General features: G+C 44.1%; 1 protein-coding gene across 1 annotated transcript; it reads left to right on the top strand.

Moving 5' to 3' along the window:
* Positions 1-1,478: 1,478 nt before the first annotated feature.
* MTHFSD (methenyltetrahydrofolate synthetase domain containing) lies at positions 1,479-17,728 on the top strand. Its single transcript, XM_032195636.1, has 8 exons — positions 1,479-1,533; positions 1,712-1,815; positions 2,879-2,992; positions 3,584-3,697; positions 5,767-5,857; positions 6,623-6,735; positions 6,898-7,023; positions 15,068-17,728. The coding sequence occupies exons 1-8, from the start codon at positions 1,506-1,508 to the stop codon at positions 15,587-15,589; spliced, it is 1,212 nt and encodes a 403-aa protein (XP_032051527.1). The 5' UTR covers positions 1,479-1,505; the 3' UTR covers positions 15,590-17,728.
* The last annotated feature ends 4,169 nt before the right edge of the window (positions 17,729-21,897 follow it).

Consider the following 21,897-nt stretch of genomic DNA (forward strand, 5'->3'; position numbering starts at 1 on the left):
CCCGGGATGGAGGACGACGCTTCCATTTCCTCTGCCGGCAGCGCAAATCGCGAGGCTGGCTTACAGAGAGGCCGTAAATGGCTCACCAAAGGCCCAATCCCGAACTCCCCGCTGAGATATCAAAGTCGCTGGGAGTTTTCCGTGAGTAGGAAGTGGAGGAATGAGCTTCAAACATTTAGGCCCAGCTCCACATGGGTGGTCTATTATGCCTGGACGGATTCCCACTGGCTCCAGCAGCACTCGGAGGTAGTGAAAAGGCTCCTCCTCAGCGCACCCCATTGCGGGACCAGGGCTCTGAGTTCTTTCTCCAAATGCTGACGAGGGGTTTCAGTGTGAAGGTGAAGCCCAAGGCACACCACAACGTTTAGCCGACGTCCACAGTATCGGTCTAAGCTTGAAAAACACATCGTTGGAGGGGGAAAGGCTCCCAGGCCCAGCGGAGCCGTGGCCTTTGCTTTGCACTGTGAAAAAAACAGCTCAGCAACCGACAGCAGCCCCAGAAAGCAAATGCGCTTGCATCTGCCCGGCGATACATCTGCAACTATTCAGAGAAGAGCATCCTAATTTGTTCCGCTTTTTTGGCTGGCAGAGCAACAGTCAGCTCCAGCCGTGGACGTGTATAGGCAGCGCCCGAGCTGAGCAGAGCAGAAACTGAACCCCAAAGCCATGTCCCATCCTTTTCTGACAGGCTTTAAGACAAAGCTGCATCTCGTCGCTCCCACGGCCCTCCTGTCCCACTCTGCTCTGCTCGGGGTGGTTGGGGAATGCGTCCGTCCCGTAAATAATAAATCGGATGAATAAATCGTTTGCTGTCCCATTAAATGTGGGAGCGAATTGTGCTTTGTGGGTGCTGGTGGGCCTGGAATGCCACGTAAAGGCTGGGTTGTGCTTCATGTATGACTGGGTGACTTCAAATGGAAAAATAACTGATTCAATAATTGATTTGGGAGTTTATTTTATGAGAAGCGTGCTTTTTTTTCCAGGTATAACACATGACTGAAAAGAAGACTATAGGATCCTTGGGGGCTGTGCCATGCTGTTCCCGTACAGAAGCTCTCCCTGATTTCTGCTCTGAGCTTTACGTCAAGACGCAGCCCCTCGGGGGCTGGCAAGGCATGGGGACATGGCTGGGATTTTGAGGCACGTCCTGGGAAAAGGCCCCTGGGTTGGGGCTGGCATTTTCCTCACAGCACGTAGCACTGCAGAGGGGGCTATGGCAGGAGAGGGGGTTTGTTTTGGGGGCATTCCTATCCCTATCCCTATCCCTATCCCTATCCCTATCCCTATCCCTATCCCTATCCCTATCCCTATCCCTATCCCTATCCCTATCCCTATCCCTATCCCTATCCCTATCCCTATCCCTATCCCTATCCCTATCCCATTCCCCCCCATTTCCCCTTCGCCCTCACATCATTTTGTCCCCTCCGCCCCACCGTAGCCTCCCGGAGCGGTGGGCGGAGCCAAGCCGGACCCGGAAGCCCCTCCTGTGGGCGGCTCTGGCCGCCATGCAGGGGGGCGCGGGGCCGCGCGTGGGTGAGCGGCGGGGGGCGGGGCGTGACGTCACGGCGCGAGGCGTGACGTCACGGGGGGCGCGTTACGTCACGGGGGGGCGCGAGGGTGACCGTTGGGGGGCGACGGTTGGGCTGAGGGGATGGGGTGGGAGAGGGGAGGGGGGCGGTGGGGGCTGAGCGCTGCCCCCCCGGCCCCTCAGGGACATCCAAGGGCGGCGTCCGGGAGCTGGTGTGGGGCTACCTGGAGAGCAGCGGCCTGGCGGACACACCACGGCCCGTGCACGGCCGCATCCCCAACTTCAAGGTGAGGGGGGGTGAGTTTGGGGGTGGGGAGGGGGTGAGGGGTGTGAGGAGGGGCTGGGGGTGTGCAGGCTGCCAAAGGGAAGCAGCCAGGGAGAGCTCGCTGCAGGGTTTCAGTGCTACAAGGGGTGAAAAAGAGGGTGGAAGGGGGCTCGGCTTGGGCAGGTAGTGATAGGATGAGGAGGAAGGGTCTTAAACTGAAAGAGAAAAGATTTATACTAGGTATTAGGAGGAAATTCTGCACTGTAAGGGTGGTGAGGCACAGGGTGCCCAGAGGATGTGGCTGCCCCATCCCTGCAGGTGCCCAAGGCCAGGCTGGGTGGGGCCCTGGCCAGCCTGATCCACTGGGGGGTGTCACTGCCTATGGCAGGGGGTTGGACCTGGATGATCTTTGAGGTCCCTTCCCACGCGAGCCATTCCATCATCTCCCACAGACATGCCGTGGCAGGTGTGCGCTGCGTTTTGTTCATGCCTCACTGGGTTTTTGCACCTCACTCTAAGAACTTAACTTCTTGAGCTCCATATAGTTTCTGCAAAGAGAGACTCGTCCCAAAAGTGGTTCCTCCAAAACCAGCCTCTGTGTCTTGTGTTTAAAGGAACCTGTTTGTGTTTGTCAGCTAAGTAGGGAAATTGCCCTCCAGCTTTGAATCAGGTGTGAACAAGGCCGACTTAGGCAAAGTGAGCATACCCGGATCCCCTTTTTTTTCTGTGCCCTGCAAGATGTTAGTCAAGCCTTCAGCCACTGTTGGTACGCATTTCCTTTGCATAGAGAAGATCACAAAATTAGCAGTGTGTCCCTCGTGTTTCAAATCTGGGGAAGTTAGCGTCTCTACAGGATGAAAGAGTAAAAAATTTCCCCTCTCTGCTTTGAACTCCTTGGTGATGTACGGTTATTTTATGAAAACAGGGTGCCTCTCATGCTGCGACAAGGCTTCTGGCTTTACAGGAGTTCAAAGCTGCCAGTACTGTAAAAATAAATCCCGATGCTCCCCAGAAGAATGCTCGCTTTCTAACACTAGAAGTAAGTGAATGCATTCCCTTCTCTCCCAATTCCTTTCTTCACACAGGGGTCCCACCAGGCTTGCTGCTCTATTAAAGAGCTCGATGCATTCAGCAGAGCAAGTGTGATCAAAGTGGATCCTGATAAGCCTCTGGAAGGTGTTCGGCTAGCCGCACTGCAGGTAACTGAGCGCCTTGCACCCCTGAGGAGGAGAGTGGGACAACAGTGTGGTGCTTGGTAGCACCTCGTGGCCAACTCCTGCCATTTTTCCTGCAGGAGTTTTACCAGTCCTGAGCTCCACAGGGCTGATTATGTCATTGTGTCCTTGCCTTTTGGGCAAACTACAAAGGTGCACATAGAGTTTTGGTAAAGTAGTGCACTTCTGCAGACCGACAGCTGTTCCCATGGTTTTGTGGTGTAATTCCCAGAAACACGTCAGGTGGCCTTGCCTCAAATTGCCACACGTTTATCACAGGACATACATGTATGTCAGACCTATGACTGTTTGCTAGCTTACTATCATGAGTAGCTTATTTGTGCACACATACTTTAGACCAACAGACGTGTCTTGCCCTGTATTTTTTAAATAGATCCTTGTAGCTGTACTGTAGTGTAGAGGATTCATCGACCACCACTACACAGTCACCGATGCTAACAACTCGTAGCAAATAAGATGACTGGCCACATGGAGATCTATGGGGCAGTAAAAATGTTTCTTTGGTGTAAAACAAGCCCGCCTCATTTTAATGTGGTAACTCCTTCTGTTTCACAGGCAAGGAAGACTTTGCTGGTTCCCACCCCGCGGCTGAGAAGTGGCCTGTTCAATAGGATTGTTCCACCTGCAGGTGCCACCAAGGAGATCCTGCGGATATGTTCTACGTCTCGAGTAGGGACACAAAATGGGCAAAGTCTGAATTAGCATGTGGGAGATTGTTGTGTTATGACAGTCCAACTAGGAGTTGGAATACAAGCTGCTACCTGACAGCTTGTTCTGTTAGTGTGTTGCCCCTGGTGTTGTGTACACATCCACACATCTTTTGGCAGTATTTAAGTCATGATGCAACTTATTTTTTTCAGGTCTATTTAATTTATGAATAGAACAGTATATTTTGTGAATGCTTTTTGGAACATTATGAACAACTTTCATAGGTGGCTTGGATCTTTAAGCTTCATAAATATTATTCCTTTATTATTTCTGCAGTTTTAAGCTAGTAAAGCCTATAAGGAGTATTTTAGTGTTTATGGTTTTTGCCTGATCATGTCAATAAAATATTAGGAGTTACTCAGTAGGAAAGATCGGTTCTTCTACGGTCTTAAGTTTAAAGAAACAGTAATTCTGTGTTTTGCCTCAACTGACGGTATAAAAATAATGTGTATGTAGTGGGTGCGTGGTGGTTTTCTTTGAAACGTGGTGTGTTGCTGCCCTCTGGTGTTAAAATGTCATACTGTACAGCTAAAGTCACTTGGCAGAGAAACCTATGTTGGTTTACATGCATCATCATTTGATGTCATAATTTAACTTTACAGAAGGAATAGTTTTGCTATATAGTTTTATTTTCTTCTTTATCTCCTGCTGAAGGCAATAAAGTTCTAGAGTAACCTAGAATATAACTGAGGTTTGTAAGTGGATGGTAATTAGTAGCAGCTTTCTTTGTCGGAAGTTCTATTAAGGTTATTAATTAAGCTTTTCAGGATTGAAGAGCACCTTTTTGAAAGGGACCTTTCTTTTGACCTGCTTCAGGCCTCATGCCTGATCTAGGATCTTACCACCACGTCTGTTTCTTCCCCAAACAGGCTTACTAATGAATAAATGCTATTAGCAGTTTATATTGACAAAGCACTGTGCAAACTGATCTTGGCACACTGCTGTGAAGTGGATGGTGAGCCTTATTACTTGGAGTCATCCAAAAATTACCAATTTTCTTGGTTTTATGCTTCATCCTGAAAATGTTTGGTTTTTATATTGTGAGGATTAATTTAGCACAGGGTTGAGTTGGCATGAAGAGGATTTTTTATGCTGTATACGTGTATTAAGAGTGAATTAATACCGAGATATCTTTAAGTTCTAAACGTCTGATGTTGGAAAACTAAAATAAAGCTCTGTTTTTAATTTCTGCAACTCTGGACAGAATTTTATTAGGATGTGTCCTTTAGAGAGGATCCTGAAGGGGGCGAGGGGGCAAGAGGAATTAAAGAAGGTTGACAGGGCTATGTAAGGTGTTTTTTTTTCCTCACTTGTCAGGAACAATGTGTTTTTCTGTTCATTGGTGTTGTAGTTAGGAAGTTTGGGTAAAGATAGCTTAGCTTGGCAGTGGTACATCCTGAATGGTGATCACACAGCAAAGCGTTGAGGAATACAGTCTCAGGGAACACACAGGCATCTTGAGAATGTGCTTTTAAAGATTTGGGTCTGGAGATGCTGGTAGTGCTATGTATACAGTGTGAAAAAGAGAGTAATCCAGCATCTGTACCTTGTTGTGCATTTTGGGTACAGTTTAACGTCTTCAGGCTGTAGCCGTCTGTCTAAATTAACCTTGTGATTTGTATGTGAGAGCTAATTTAAGAATTTGTACTGCTCTGGCGTTGCTCGTGAACATGAATCTATATCTTATGTGGGAGGGTAAGTTTCATTTGCCCTCATTTTCAGAAATAGATGCTGAATCAAGGGTTTCAAATGTAAGGTTTTGATCCTAAAAAAGCAGCCTTGTTTAGAAAATGGCCCACCTCCCTTAGCTCTGCCTGACGTGTGCCAGAATCCTTGTCACTGTAGTAGAAAATGTATTCTAGGATTCCCTAGGGGGAATCCCTTTCCAGACATTTACAACTTGGCTATACATGGAAGAAACACTTAGAAACATGGGGAGTCACTTGGATTTATCAAAGTACCGTGGATTTCGGCCTCACTGGTTGGAAGACTCTGCAGTGTGTGAACCTAAAGCTATGTTTTTCTTGCAGGGTATAAAAGAATACAGTGTGCCTGTAGGTCTTGATGGGAAAGTACGAGTGGACTTGGTTGTTGTAGGATCAGTGGCTGTCTCCGAAAAAGGTAAGATAAAGCCTTGTAAGCTTTCCAGGAGGAGGGTGTTAAGGTTGTGATTCGCAGTGTTACATCTTCATTTTGGCAGACCTGAAAATCTCCTTGGAGCTTAATTGTGGCCTTAAGTTCTGTCTTTTCTGTGTGTCAAATCACTGCTCCCAGTCCAAGCAGGAAGATTCAATGCCTGGTTTACAACAATGCTGCGGAGACTTGATGGGCAGGCAGCAGTGTGGTTTAGAGCATGCAGGCCACTGTTCTGGCCTTCAGGAGAATTACTCAGTTGCAGCTGTTGATTCAGTACCTATTTGGGGATCAGATTTTGCATTTTGTAGTCTTTTGAAGAACCGTTGGTGGTGAAAAACTGTTGACTTCACCCATTGCCTAAAAATAAAACGCACTTTGTATGTGACCCAGATTCCTCTTTACTTACATGAAGTTAAACTGTGCTTGATGTGAGTAGGTGGTTCTAATTACAGTGGGTAAATAGGTTGCTGTGTTAACCAAATTAGATTGGATTTGGTTTGTTCTCAGTGGAAGGATCCTGGCATCTTCCAAGTGTTTGTTGAAACTAATGTTTAACTTTAATTTCAGTTTTAATTCCAAGTAAAGTTGCTTTTTGTGAAAGACATTGATCTGAATTCTTGCCAAGTTATAACTCTCTGCTTGGTTTATCTGTTGCAGGCTGCAGAGTTTAATCACATGCTTTTGACAGTTACCGTTCTTTCCACTGTGCTGTTTGTGTCTACCATCACCTTTTACTCTTGTGTGTTTTAGGCTGGAGAATTGGAAAAGGTGAAGGCTATGCAGACATGGAATATGCAATGATGGTGTCAATGGGAGCAGTGAAGGAGGAGACACCTGTAGTTACTATTGTGCATGACTGCCAGGTAAGATAAAATATCTGCTCTGAAGTGACAACTTGGAATGATTTTGGGGTAGCACCTTTACTTTGTTTCCAGGGTCACTACTAGATTTGCACGTTACATGACATCAGGAATTATACACAATTTTAATGAATTTGTTTTTAACCAATCTCTTGCTTCTTGTAGGTGCTTGACATAGCAGAAGAGCTTCTTGATGATCATGATTTAACCGTTGATTATATACTCACACCAACAAGAACTATCAAGACTAATTGCAAACGACCGAAACCACAGGGAATAATATGGCATAAGGCAAGTTACCTCTCTTAACAATGGCTTACTGGTACCAGCATTCTGTTGATAATTTCTCCATTTTTAATCCCGTAGGGAAAATTACATATAAACACATTTGTTACTTTGGAAATACTTGGAAGAGGAGCAAATGTGTTTGTTAAATGAAACAAAAATACAGTGTAAATGTTCAGTGGTTTGTAGATGGTGATAGTGATGAAGTATATTATTGAAGCTGAAGTTATGGTATCAAATGAATTATAGGGTGAGAGTTGCCAAAACCATCGTTCATGGAGTTTTAAGAGAGGCATCATTTCTTGTAGTTGTTTGCAATATAACAGCTTATGTAAGACGAGGGACTTCTCCATTTTGTTTTATATCTAATTCTTGAGTGCTTAATAAAACTGCCTGCCTTCAATTTATGAAGGCAGTACTTTGGAGACAACTTTATGGCATTAGATTGTGCGGAATGGGTGGAATACTTGCTGCTCCAGTTCTAAAAGAAAAGCATGACTTAGTGGCTCATACATTGCTGTTTACATAGCGAATGTATGGGGTTGGCTTCCAGAGGACAGAGCTCGTTTTCAGGTGGAGGAACAGTGACTTAATACTGCTTTAAATCACGTATCATTATTTATTGACAATGATTGTATTATGCATTTGGAGTTCTTTGTGTTTTGTTTTTTTTTTTCTTCTGGTAATTGTCAGAAACTTCAGTGGTTTCAAAAATGGTTTTGGAAAAGCATTTAGGAAATTATTCTACTGGAATTGCATTCTGGGAAAACGTTTTCTTTGTCATTAGATTTTCATTCCAAAAAGCCATCCGGTTAGGGAGAAGACCTAATCCTGCATGACTGGGTAGCAGTATAAATGTTAAAACGAGGCATAGCGTACCCTTTCTCTGCAGAAAGCTCTGGAGAAATACCGCTGAATACTTCTAGGGAAATCAGTTGTTTGGCAAGCGGTGAACAAAGTAAAAAGTTGCATTTGTTAAGGTAATGTATCTACAACAAACAATTCTAGCCAGTACTATTTTTATTCCGATGGTGAGAGAGTGATTTACCCTGACTGTGGTTGAGGATTTGAGGTTAAAATTAAATAAATAAAAGCTTTCTCTGTTCTAGTGCATTTTTTCCATTGAATTATTTTTGAATTATAATTTTTAGGGTATTATTGAATGTAATTGTTTTGAAGGCCTATTCCTTGTGCTCCATCCATCTTGCCAACATACTTTTGATTATAGTCTGTCTCTCTTAGTGTCAGACCAGTCTCAGTAAGCGGCCTTGCTAATGCTTCCCCCCCCACCTCCTGTCTCCTTCCTTTTGCTAGCAACATTATTTAAGGGTCTGGGGCACAGTCTATTCCAGGGGCCCTTGAATCTTCCACGTGTTTTTTGCCACTGGTAGAAAGTCAAGTCAATCCCCAAGCAATTTATCAAATTCAATGTTTCTTTTGCATTTCTTTGCTTTGCAAAGAAAAAGTCAAGATTTGTGTTACAGAATGTTGCTCAAAAGCTTACAAAATATTTGTCTCAACCCCTTGTTTCTAAAGCTTGAGGAGATGCTTAGTAGAGTTTTATCTAAAGCCTGCACCACATTGACTTCAGCTAGTTTGTGTCTCGTAGTGAAACTTTTTTTCTGTAGTAATCCCTGCATTAGTGGTGGTGTCTGAAAAATGCAGCTCTCACTGAACTTTTTACAGCTTTCACTGAGAACAGAGCTCTTTACATGACCAAGCTTTAAGTGTTTGAGTGTTAATTTAACATATAAAACAGCTTTTGGCTGTTCTTCAGAGCTTGTGTTGACTAGATAATGTTGGAGAACACTAGTCAATGGCGATAATTATGTTTCTGTTATTTCAGGACAACAACAAAGTGTTTTCTGTATGAAGAAGAAAGAATTTAGCATTATTCTTGCACAGGGAACTGAGCAACTTGTATACATGTTGTTTGTGGCTGTGGAGGTAACTGTGATCGACTCCTGCACAGAGGGTCTTGGAGGTGGGAGGTCTAGTTAATTGTCAGGTTGTTAAAAAGGTAGGATTTGGTTGGGGCTATTTAAGTGTTTGTCCATCAGCTTTACCTGGATGCTACTACATTATTTTCTCATCCTTTTCTTCTTCAAATCCTGGCTTTGCTGTTGTATTCCTGTTCCTCTCTGCAAAACTAAACGAATCAAGAGGTAGTCAGTAAATAAATACCCCACTTCTGAATATGGTGTTTTGTCAACAGAAAGTAGCTTAACTGCTTTAAGGTGGGTGATGTGTAAAGTACATTGCAAAAAAAAAAATCATCCTTCACTGGATCAAGCCGAGACAATGACTTACAAAATGAATTAAAGGTGTTTGCAAACACGGGATTACTGCTAAGAATTGCTGCAAAGGATGTGCTTTCCTAAAGCTGTTAGGATAAATAGCCATTAATAGGTACCCTCTGTTTTCAGCTCATAATGAGGTAAAAGGGTACCTGCAGAGTAAACAAAATGCGTATCTCCAGGCTAGGTTTCTGTGCTCAAAGAGGCACTGTGTTTTCTTGGAGTGTTTGTGGTCCTTACATGCTGTGTAGGAAGGAAGTAGTGAGTCAAGTATGGGAACAGGTGCAAATAATTACATACTATGATTTTTGTCATAGAAATGCTGATTTTTAAAGACTTCAAAGGAAGTATAAGAGCTACAGTGTTAGTACCAAGGAAGCATTATCAAAATAAGTGCTAGGCACTCTAGAAACACGTCTAAATTACGAAGGTGATACTGGAACTTGTATACAGGTAAGCTTTCTGCACTGGAGTTGAGGGGTTTGAAAAATGTGTAAGTGCTCTTGGAGGGCAGCAAGAGCCGCTAAGAGCTGAGCACTCTGGAAAACTTTATTTGGATACCAGTGGAGAGTTATTTGGCTTCATCTGCCTAGAAAATCCAACCCATTGTTTCTGGGAACTCTAAATTCATGAACCAACTTACTTTCTCATTTAGCATTTTGTATGGGTAGCTGTGATCTTTATCTGCGATGCTGTCAATTATGTGTGTCACAATTGTGAAGTTATTTGTGCTGTGCTTATTTTAAATTGAAACTGTACAGACCAATTAAAATACTTGGGGGTATGAAGAGGGAAATGAGAATGGTTGGTAGAAAAATCACTAGATTCTAGCAAGCATTTCCTTCTGTTTTTTTTGTTGTGTTTTTTTCAATCACTCTTTTGCTGAGAATTTTATAGAAGTAGGAAAAAATTTTCCCAAAATGAAATGAACTAGGAGCATCCCTGGGTCTGATGTTGGAAGAGTTTAATATGCAGTGGCAGAGAGGCACTGACAACAAACAGCTTTTGATTTGGGTCTGCGATAGAATGTTTGGGAAGTAAAATAATGCTGGTTCAGAGCTCAAAAAATTCACGCAATCAAGCTGGCAAAACCTTTAGCAGGGACACATTGCCATCAGAAAAAAATTACTGTTGGTTTAGCTTGGGCTTTTTGTTTTGTTTTTGGGGTGGGCTTGTTTTGAGGGATGGCGTGAGCAGGGCAGGCTTCCACGCATGGTTAAACATCTCGACACCTTTGCAAATCTGACCCTTGCTGCAGAGTCCAGGGACTCGGTTTTTGCTGATGGATTCCAAATGTGGGTTGCATAAGTTTCTCCTGAGGGACGCTCGCAGACTTCATGGGCTGCCAGCTCCCAGAAATATGCCCTCGGATTGCGTGCACATATTTGGACATTTTATCATTCATTTGCACAAAATGTTCGACTGTGCTGGCCCGTCCTAGCTGTCTTGGCTTTGTGCTTTAAACCCCTGTGAGCAGTGCACTCCTTGAAACAAGCAACTGATGAAGGAGACAACATGAGAAGTGGGCTCTGTTCTGGAGGCCTTTATGAGGAGTCTTGGGTCAGGCATCCCCCAGCGTGGGCAGAAATGAATCTTGTAAACATTTTTGGCATTCCAGCCTTGGTACTTGGAAGGGTTGGTAGATCTGCTCTACTAAAGATCGTTTGGTCTTGCCCTTGGCCTTGCAGGGCAGGGCAGCAACACCTGTATCCATTGGGAGCCACGTGTTCCTCTATCATTTGGTGTGCCCAGATGGGTTGCTATGAGAAGCAGAATTAAATAACAGACTAAGCATCCTCTGCGATCTATAACTGTCCTTGCTTTATGGGCCCTACATCAGAACTGCACTGCCTTTGCTGCCAGGGAAATCAAAGTGGTGTTTGGCTTGGCCTGCACTGTATCAGGGGTCAGCATTACTCATTCTGTCGGAGGACAAACACATCTTTCATTTTCTCCAGCAAAATATTGAAAGTGGCTACATTCGCTCTTCTGGAATAACAGTGGCTGAGGAGAGCCCCGACGTTCCAGCAGAGGCTTTCCAGAAGTCCATCTGCCACTACGTTGTTTTGGGACCAAACCAGGTGTCGTAAGAGTGGATGCTCAGGGTTAAGTGCTGGGAGATTTTTATTGGCAGGCAGCATCCCAGAGTCTGTTTGCTTCAGGTTTCTGTCAGAGAGGGGCCACATTTCCCTTCTCAGCTCCTTTCCCATAGCCCGGTAATTGTGTGCCAGAAGAATTCATCTACCCTGCTGTCCTCTTTCCCCAAGGCTCTCCCAGCCATGGCAGGGAGTAGGCAGGATTGTTAAATGATTAATTGCCTTTGGTGGAGTTATTTTTAACCTGAATCACTTCAGTTACTGAGTTCATAGCACAGCCCCAGAAGCACTTCTGGTGTCCGACCCCAGAAGGCTGAAGCGTGGAAGCGGCCTGGGAATTGGTGGTCAAGGGATAATAGGAAACTTCTTCAGCTGGCTTCGCTGCCAAAGCCAATCATCTAAATCCCAACACTCAATACGAAGTTTACAAACATCAATAAATGGCTTGGCTCTGACTTTATAGGGAAAGGGGGAGCGAGGGAAGGAGCTTCCGCCACTGGGGTTGCCCAGGTCTGCATAATGGGATCAACAAAACACGGGGCAGAGCCCGAGTCCCTTGTGTCCTGGCTTAGCTCTAAGTGCTAAGCAAGGCTAGGGAGGAGTGACCAGCCGGCACAGGACCAAGAAACGTGCAGCTTGTTTGAAAGAGAGGAGGAATATCTTTGGACTCTCTCCACATGGAAATAAATCATTGCAATCCTCCCCAGCTCACAAGACAAAAGAAACTTTTTTTCGTGATCGTAATTAGCAACACATTGTACTACCACAAAGGAGTTCTTTTGTTTGGTATTTTGCAACAGAGCAGAGCAAGTTTTTTCCCCTCCTGTGCCACCCACTGCCCCTTTTGCCCTTTTGTCTCTCACCCCCTGCGCCCCAAAAAAGGTGGTGAAATGATATTCTGAATTCCCAAACTGAGTTTTTCTGCCATTCTTTGACATAAAAGGAGCGAAAAATAGGGAAGGATTTGAAAGCTTTGGCCCAGATGAAAATTTCTCCTAGACTCCAGGGAAAATAGTCTTAAAGGTAAATTCTGTGTCACTCTGTGACAGAAGGATGTCAGTTGACAGTATTAGAACTAGTTTAATGTATTTTTTTGATTGGTTGGTTGGTGGGTTTTTTTATTTGTTTGTTTTTTTGCAAACAAATCTAAGTGCCAAATCAACTGTCTTTGCTGCTTAGAGGTTTCTCACTAGTATGCCTACCCAGGGCTGCATTTCAGGTAATGATAGGCTCATTTTGTGGTGTTTTTTGATGATCAGAACTTCAGCTCTTATAGAAAATCAGTTCATAGTCCTTCTGAAGACATACATGCTACTGCAAGTAGATCTACCTGAAGCTGCAGGGATCCTGAACCAGGAGCTCCAGTCAGATACCAAAAACTGCTGGTCACTCCAGTGAGAAGAGAGACTGTACTGCAGCCTGGCCAGTTGAACTCTCCTTTAGAAAGTATGCTGACCCTGGATTATCTAAATCTTCTCTTCAGTTTGTCCTTCATAGACTGGGAGTTCCAGCTCCATCCTCTGAATGGCCCTGCTCAACGATTCCCTTAATCTGCTAAGTGGGTGAGGACTTGCTCTTGGTAGTATTGCTCTTTCTTGCTAAACTCCCCATCCATGCCTTAGGAGCTGAATTTAATTTCAGGGCGAAAGGAACTGTGCACACACTTGGTAATAGGTTAAGGTTGTTCTTTGGGTCCAGGAGTGATTAGTTGCATGAGAATAGAAAAATGTTTTTCCTGTTTGGTTTAATTAGCATAGAGCTTACGTTTCACATATAAATTTGACAGAGGACAACAAATGTTCCTAATTGTTGGCCAGTAAAAACAAAGTAAGATGGCTTCAGCCATTGGTTTGATGTTGTATTGCCCAGGGAAGGGGAGTTTGCCGTCAAACCCAGCAGTCTGAATTCCTGGCTGAGAAAAACAAATTAGTCCAGGAATCCACAGAGCAATAAGTCTTCAAAATCTGAAAATGGCATGTACCTTTCAGAGTGCTGAGGCTCCCAGAACCCCAGAGGAAGTCCTTGCCTCTCTGTACTGGCTGCCAGATCAGGCCAGATTTGTACAGAAATTATTCTCAGCCGTAAAGTTTGCTTGTTTAAAGGGCCTGATCCCAAACACCTTGACTCTGGGTCTGCAGTGTGGCAGAATGGAGGTTGCCTCTGCCCGTGATGGTTAGCTCTGTTCTGCTGTTTGATATTATATTAACGAGGCGGAGCTGGGCTGTATGGAAATGTATGTATTTAATTTCAGCCTGAAGTCAAGCTTACTTGTTTGCTCCTCAGAAGAGGAGTCCTGCCTGGAAACATTTAAGGAACTCCTGCTGACTGCCTTTCCTGTTACCTAAGCCTAGCATTGCCCCCACCCTGTCTTCAATTTTACTCCAGTCACGTCAAAGTTGGGTTCCTTTCCCTAGAGATCTGTGAATTTTAGACTTCTTGTGGTGCAGTCAGATCGAAGCTCCCCTGGACAGCGTTGTAGAACCGGGAGTTCAGGGGCTCTGAGCTGAGCCCTGCAGGTATATTCTGGCCAGGGTACACTGGTGCTGGTCCAGGACAGCCTGCCGAGGTCGTGGCTCATACTCTTGAGCACAACACCCTGCGAGAGTGGCTTGCTCGCACTGTGTGGGCTACTAGCTTGGGACTCTGCTAGCTCAGGCATCACTTCCCCAGGCTCTGTTTTGCTCCCTAAATTTAAGAATTGGATCTTGTGTTGATGGATGTTCTGCTTGTCCAGCAGCCAAGTACGAATTACTGCTGCTTCCAACTGCAGTCTGCAAGCCAAGAGCTAGACCACATTAGCTAGGGAACCACTGCGTTTCCTGCCAGTCACTGAGTGCAGCCTGGGGCATCTCATGCCTGAGATGGATAGGGTTCAGCTGTTGAGAGGAAGAGCCCTTCCAGAAAAGCTGCTTATGAACTGGGGCTGGATGGAGGGACAGAGAGTTCACAGTTTTGAAGTAAGTGTTTGGACACTCTTCCGTTCTGTGATCCAGCCCAGCAGAGTGGTGTGGGATCTGATGAGTAGCTGCGGGTGGTGTGTGAGGTCAAATGGCAAGAGAGGGGCTGTGGTGATGTGCCACAACCAGAGAACGTGCCTCCAGCTGGGCCCACACTCGTAGGAGCCCCGCTACAAGGCACGCTCCCCAGCTGCAAGCTAACACCATGGTCCCTCCCCATTGTATGACCCAGCCTACGGGATATCCTGTTTTGGGGGGAAAAGAAAGCAAGGAGGTCTGCAGAATGAAAGTGCCTGATGGTCTGATGAATTGTAGGCATGTAAGATTCTGCCAGAGCAGGAGCACAGGCCCTTGGTCAAAGCAAATATTAAGGGATAACAATGAGAATGCAAATCTGAAAACGCCCTGATAAATAAATGTCAAAATCACATAGCTCTGGGTTTGGTTTTGATTTTCCTGCTGGATCTACATTGTACTGCTCGCTTAAAGAGTAACTAATGTTTATTTTTGTCCTGCAGTGTGTATTTAGGGAGCATCTTCAGAATCCAGCCAACAATTAGTAGCATTGTGAATGCTCTGGCACTTCAAATGGCAGCAATATAATAAAGTTCCGCTCTTTTTATGGTACAAATGGGCCCTGATGGTCATCTTTTTCTGGAAGAAAAATCTCATAATTGTATCTGTCTTCCTCCTTTTTTAGGTCAGCTATGAGATGCTGGCAAAAATCCCCATCCTAAAGAGTCTTCGATACAAAGAGAAACAGACAGGCAAGGATGTTACCCTCCAAGACGAACATCCAGACTTGGCAAACACCAACAAGTCAGCAGCGTTAAATGAGAAGGCAATGCCTGGAAATACAAGACCACAGGCTGCAATGGGCTCGGCTCAACTGGGACAACAGTATGTTGAAAGTGATTCTTTAAGTCCCAGATTAGAGGGATCTGGCACGATTACTACTGTGTATGTGGGGAACATACCTCCCAACGTAAGAGTGAGCGAGCTGAAATATGCTTTAAGGGAATTCCATGCAACTCCTTTAAAAGTGAATTGGCAGGGAGCACAGCACAGGGCTTTTCTCGATTACAAGGATAAAGCAGCTGCAGAGAGTGCTGTATCCTCTTTGAAAGGCTTGAGCCTTGGGGGTAATACTTTGCGAGTTGAGCTGGCCAAGAATCAGAGAAACAAAGGGCAAGTAGAAATCAATAGTCAGAAATTAATTTGAATGGAGAAAAAAAAAAAGGCGTGTTTTTATTGTTTTGCAAGAAGCTGACCTAAGTTTTCAAGGTTATTAGTATATGCGCTGATCTCTGCAGGCCAAACAACAAAGACAAAGCCAGCTTTTCAAACAAACGAGGCATACATCTCACAGCTGACTTGCCTGCCCCATTCCTGCAGTTGTACATGCAAAGTGCGTTTGTCAAGATGGATGACAGAGGAGCCTTTTCTCTAAATGGTTGTCCACAAACTACCCACGTTGCGTATATTTGTTTTTCATTGGCCCTGGTTTGATTTGCTGTTCAGAGTGTACATCTGTTAGGCCTGGATCAAAAACCTGCCCTTTGGTAGCTGTGCGCAGCCACATGGAGCGAGGTGGTTATGTTCTGTCATCTACAGATTGTACCTGCAGATTTGTACTTGCGAGCTTTAAAGCCAGCTGCAGAAAATCTGTCTTAAAGGTTACAGTTATGTTTACTAAGAAACGGTGTTTGCCTGATGCGAGTTTTCAGCATATTTTTCGTAAAAATGGGGGAAGGGACCTTGGCCTATTTGTGCTCTTGAAGAACTGCTGTAAAAACACTGGCTCAGCCCCCACGTTCTAGTAATAACTATTAACATCAGGTGGAAGAGAAGGTAGCCCCCTTCTCAGGTTTATTTTGTTAATTCAGCCCTCTCTAAACTTTGTATGTTTTATTTCAGTCTGGGAGAGGAAACTTTTTTCTCCCCTACTTCTCCCCCAAAACACTTCAGGTGCCTTTTTGATGGATGTAGATAATTATAAAACAGATTCTTTTCCTGATTGTCTTGTCTCTTATAATGTGGTGTGATTCCATTGCCTCTGTGAAATTACATTAATAGATGCTCATTGTAGTGGAAATGAAAAGCAGACAAACCACAGTCAAAACTTGTTGATGATTAGTCCTAGTTCTTTGAAAAGTTGCTGGAGATAGCAGCAAAGCCCGTTCTTGCTGTGTTTTTGTCACCACCAGTGTGGTCTTCCTGCACCCACAGCAGCAGACAGTGATGAGCATTAGGGAGCAGCACTGACAAATTTTATTTGCAGAAGTGCTATCAACTACTAGCTTAAAGTAAGTTTTTAGACACACATGAACACTTCCAGTGTAGAGGAGAATGATGATTTATGTGGTATGGCTTTTATTACAATTTTTGTTCAGTTCTTCATTCCTGAAAAACAAGCTGAATTTTGGCTGAACCATCCTTTCTAAACAGAAGCAGTTTTGCCATTGTTGCTGGGCACATAGTCAAAGTAAGCATCCAAATGGATTTTTTTTTTTTTAATGTATAAGTTGGAAACTCTTTTTAGCCAGAGGGTACTGTTAAGTATATTTTAAGTACATTATTATGCCTCAAGGGTCAGACATTTCATACAGTTAAATAAAAAACTCTGTTATCATGTGCTCTGCACAGGAGGGACTCAAGGAAAGCATTGCTTCAACTTCCTGGAAGGTCAACGTAGGATAGGTTTCTGAAGAAGTAGTGCTGTGCTTTGCTGAGCTCTCTTTTCCTCCAGCTCAAAATTATTTTCAGTGTCACTTTGTATGAATTCAGACATGAGCACTTCGGGGGCCTCTGCATCTTGTTTCAGTAGTTGCATGCTTCAAGGATAGGAGTCAGGGGTTATGCTACTGCTGAAACATACTCATTACATCATTGGCTTAGAAAGCGGAGGAAAGAAAAACAAAAAATAATTGCACATCACTGCCTTCCCCTTCCAAATGATGGCGAATTAAGTAACATGATCATGTGATGTTCTTTTTGACTCTTGCAATACTGCTTGTGTTGGTGATGACGCCCAGGTGACCTCAGCAGTTAAAAAGCATTATTCTGCCAGAGAAAACTTCAGTTGTCTTGAACTTCCCCTGTTATATTGCAGGTTGAACCAGCCTTCTATGGTCTGTGAGAATTTCATCCTCCGATTTCTTCTTTTTTTTTTTTTTTAATCTCTGAAGTTTCAGTGCAGATAAGAATGACCACTTAGGGTTTTTTGGGAGGAAAATAATGTGGTTTTTTTGCTTTTCACTGAGGCAGAATGAGTCAAAAGAAATTTATAAGTGATAAATGATTTGTATTCATGTGTAAATAAATACTTGAAGGTATTCCTAAGATATTTTTTTTATGCTAACCTTGGTCATCTGGTTTTTTGATCGCCAGAAACCACAACATATAGTTCCAGGTCAGCTGACCTCCAAAGGTAATGAAAAAAAGGCATTCATACCAGTTTTCTCTGTCTTCTGCTAGTAAAATCTTACATTATGCCAGGGGATTTATGTTTGTGGTTCCTTAGCATGAGCTGTGCTAGATCTATATCCATGTAGCCAATCTTTGTAGTTATCTTCCAGCCTGTCACTTTTTTCAGTCTTATGCTTTGTGAGGCCACATTTCACAGCAATACATAATAACTTGTTACTTTCCCAAAAGGCAATTAACAGTCCAAACCACACTACTGCGAAGATATTAACTAGACAGAGATATGTAACTGCAGTTAGGCTCTGAGAAGAAAAATAATTATTATACGCTTAAGATAATGGACCATTCATTAGCAGTTTGAATGAACTGGAATAATGTTGATGCTATGATAATATCCAATTTAAATAGTCAGTTTTGATCCAGGTTGTTAATAAATGGCAAGGTCCTTTGGGCCTTGGCATCGTAAAGTCATTAATAAAGTCATTAAAACTTGTTTTTAATTCAAGGTAGCAGCTGCTCCAGGTCAGAGTTTGGCAGCCCACTGCAAACCCATCTGTATCAGCAGCTTCAGCAAATCAGTAGTAGCTAGCGTGGGTACAAGCTCTTAATGCAGAGATGACAAACGAACAACATCATGCAGGAACAAATTAGTACAGGCAGCTGCTGAAAACAGAACCTGCTGCTACAGAAAGCTCACCAGGGTTCAGAGCCTCTGTGGAGGGTTTAGTAGTAAGAGGTTGTTATATGAAGGCAGAGCAGCAGTCATCAGAACTCAAGTGTGGTCTCCACAGTCCTGCAGGCTTAGGGTGGGTACTTTACTTTCACCAGGGTTTTCTGTTGGCAAATATGACTCAAGAACATAACCTCGCCCTTTTAGAAATGAAAAATTGTAATGAGTCCTAGCACATCTACGGATTGACATAGGATTCCCACAGTGAGAACCAGAAGTGATGTTGTAGGAACTTAAGTATTTACATTTTGAAAAGGAAAAAAAAAAAAAGCAGCATGACTTGCAGCAAAGCTGTTCTACAAGCTAACCTGTGAGGTACACCACGGTATACAATGCATTCCAGACAGTATGAGCTATATTAACATCTTCAGTAGGAGTTTGACCTTGCACATGCTGAAGTCACTGTGATTTCTGTCTTGGCCAGCAAGAGAAGCAGTGACAAGGATGGTACCCTTACTGCCGCTTGGGAAGTTGCTCATCTTTAGCTAAGAGACATTTCAATGCAAGATGCTAAATTGCTGTTTAATTAAGTAATGTAAGACTGCCCAAGGCACAAGCCTACATGGCTTTCTGGCATCTCTAGCTGTATGATGTGGATTTTTTCTTGCAGGCTGACCAAAATTCTACTTGGGGAGACAGCAGATTTTGAAGAAAAAGTGAATGGGGTAGTTTGCATCTCTTAGATCTATTGTTTCAGGCTCTCTGCACGCTCAGGAAGACATCAGTTATACATGAGTCACTTCTGACTTTTCTCTGAATCCACAAAACTGAAATGTAATGCTTTTTAGTGAATCCTTAGACTCTGATCTCATAATGAAACTCGAGGAACTGAAGCCTGCTTATGTTTCACTTTGGCCAGATCAGGACTACGCAAGATATTTTAGCAACAATCAAACCACAAAGTCCATGCCCTGAAGAATTTACAGTCTGAATTAACAAGCTTTAAAGATGAGAACCCTTACTAAAGTAATAACTCTTCATTTTCTGCTGGTTATATTTGTGGCCCTGCTGCTAGCACCTAGGATGAACTTGGCTACGTATACATGGATAGGGTTTGTGCCTAATCTCAGGTGGATATTGGCCCCTACAGTCCCTTGTTATTGCTGTGACTGAAGCACTCGTCTAGGGCTGCAAAAGCCTCAGTGCTTCAACCCTGTTCTCTGTAATTGCATTTGGTGACCGCTCATGCCCAGAACAATGGAGGGAATGTACTTCTAGGCACTTAACCCCCAGCCTCCTTCTGTATGAATGGTGGGATATCCTTGCTTTTTATGACTCTCATGATAAAAACATTTACAATGAGAAAGAACTGCCAGGGTGCTGAAGAAAAAGAAGTCTAAAATGCCTGTGATAGATGTGCAGTCTGCATTTAATAGGAAATGAAGTGATCCCTAACACAGACTTGATTTTAGTTCACTTGCAGCAGCAGAAGAGCCTGTGTTTCACTGCTGTGCGATGAGAAGAAAAGTTCAGCAGTACAATGGGAAATACTTTACTGAGCCAACTTTGTTCAGAAGTAATTAAAAATGAGGTCTTTCTATTCTCTGTGCAGCCTGATGTCCTCGCTTGTCATGTGGTTCGATGCATTCTTTCCAGCTCCTTTCATGGCACAAACAAGTTAGGATGTTGTTATTGCCTGCCCCTCTTTTTAAGGGTTCAATGGGGAAAGATGCTGAACAGCTCCAGAGGCTGGTCAGCGTGAGCAAACCCAGCTCAACTTCCATGGCAGCTGAGAGGGTGCAGAGTCCGGCAGCGACCACCCTAGGTGTTACAGCGTGTGTATGAGCTTCCCAGAGCGATTCTGCCCCCTCTGCTCCTCCTCTATCCCCACTTGTGGGAGAGATGCAAAGAGAAAACAGTATCGGATGAATGGAGCCTCCACCAGCTCCACTAGGCTCGAGAACATGGTCACTTTGGAGGGGTTTTTCTTTTGTTGAATGATATTAGTCACAGCATGGTGTGTGGCACAGAGCAGTGAGGCAGCATTGTGATCTGCTAACAATAAAAACGAGGTGGCTAAATGCCACTCGGCACTGAAAACTATACAATCATGAGGGTTTTCCTTCAGACAGCTATGTCCATGCATTTCCTGGAACAAGGACAAGGCCACACAGCTTCAATCCACCAAAGACAACAGCGAGTAAACAAGCCATCTTGCTGTGGAGTCTCCTCTGAGTGACAAAGAGTCAGAGATTGTTTGTTTCCATGGAGAGAAAAGGAAGAAAAAGTCTCAACATCAGGGTGGGAAGACAGCAAATCCTGCTCCTGTGTCACAGCCAGGTCCCCATCCAGCCCTCCAGCGCCTCCATTCACATTTGTCCCTGGTTCCCTCCCAGAAAGCAGTTTTTAAGGACAGAGGACTTAGCTCATTATCATTGGAGACCAATAAAATATCTGGGGAAAGGGATGGTTAAATACTGGCTTCAAGTCATGTCTTTTTTTTTGTTTTAAATTTAATCATCTTATAGTGCTCCAAAGGGAGAAACAAACATTTTTAGGAAAATGCTTCCATTGAAAATCTAGCACTGGCTCTGCATTTTTCTCTACAACTGCAGCAAGGGTTGAGGAGGGGGAGGAAAAGCATGCGCTGGGATTTCTCTCATTCCGGTTCCTTAGAAGGAACAGCCCCATGCAGCAGTTCTGGCTCTGGAGGAAACATCTGTGGCTGTGACCACGTTAGTCAGGGAAACGTACCCCTCTGTGAGGTAGGCTTTTGTGTATGAATGCCTCTATTTCCTCATTGCCATCTATTAAAGATTATCTCTATACAAGAAAAGTGCGCCATTTCCCATGTTTTCATGTATAATGTCTGCAGTGTCTGCTGTAAACATCATGAAAAGTTTCTCTGCCCCTCCACTGACATAGGTAGAAAAGTCACTGCTTTTCATCTTTCAAAGCACTGCAGAAATGTTTAGGGTCGTGTATCCTGCCATTGTTCTGGGCTGGGCATCTCACTGAAGTCACTGGGAGAAATGACTTCAGGATACGGACCTATCTAGTCAATCTTTATGGTGGCCCCAGTAACATCCACGTTTTACAGATGGAAAAACGAGGAAGGCAGAGCTGGCTCCTGCTAGATCAGATGCGACTGGTAATTCCCAGCACTTGGGGAAACAACTGGCGGGACAGGTTAGAAACTCATCAGAAGCTCTCTCCCTCAAAAAAGAAAAACAGCGTGGTGACCTTTTGGCTTCTTCTACATGACAGGTGGGCATCTTGTATCTTCCCAACGGAGCAGCAGCTTCGCAGACACTCTGCTTCCACACAGCCCTGCTGTGGTTGGGGATCCTGTGATCCTTTGGATCCTCCTGCTCCAGAAGAGCCTTCTGGTCAGTCAAGGCACTCAACTGCAAGCCTGTCTCCAGCCCAGGGAC

Source organism: Aythya fuligula, chromosome 12 (genome assembly GCF_009819795.1).
Source record: "Aythya fuligula isolate bAytFul2 chromosome 12, bAytFul2.pri, whole genome shotgun sequence".
Lineage (NCBI taxonomy): Eukaryota > Metazoa > Chordata > Aves > Anseriformes > Anatidae > Aythya > Aythya fuligula.

Bases quoted from the DNA above. Each gene is read 5' to 3' on its own strand.
- MTHFSD (XM_032195636.1), top strand. From the start codon at position 1,506: ATGCAGGGGGGCGCGGGGCCGCGCGTGG. The intron at 2,993-3,583 runs GTAACTGAGCGC...TCTGTTTCACAG, and splicing joins TTCGGCTAGCCGCACTGCAG to GCAAGGAAGACTTTGCTGGT. The intron at 6,736-6,897 runs GTAAGATAAAAT...TGCTTCTTGTAG, and splicing joins CTATTGTGCATGACTGCCAG to GTGCTTGACATAGCAGAAGA.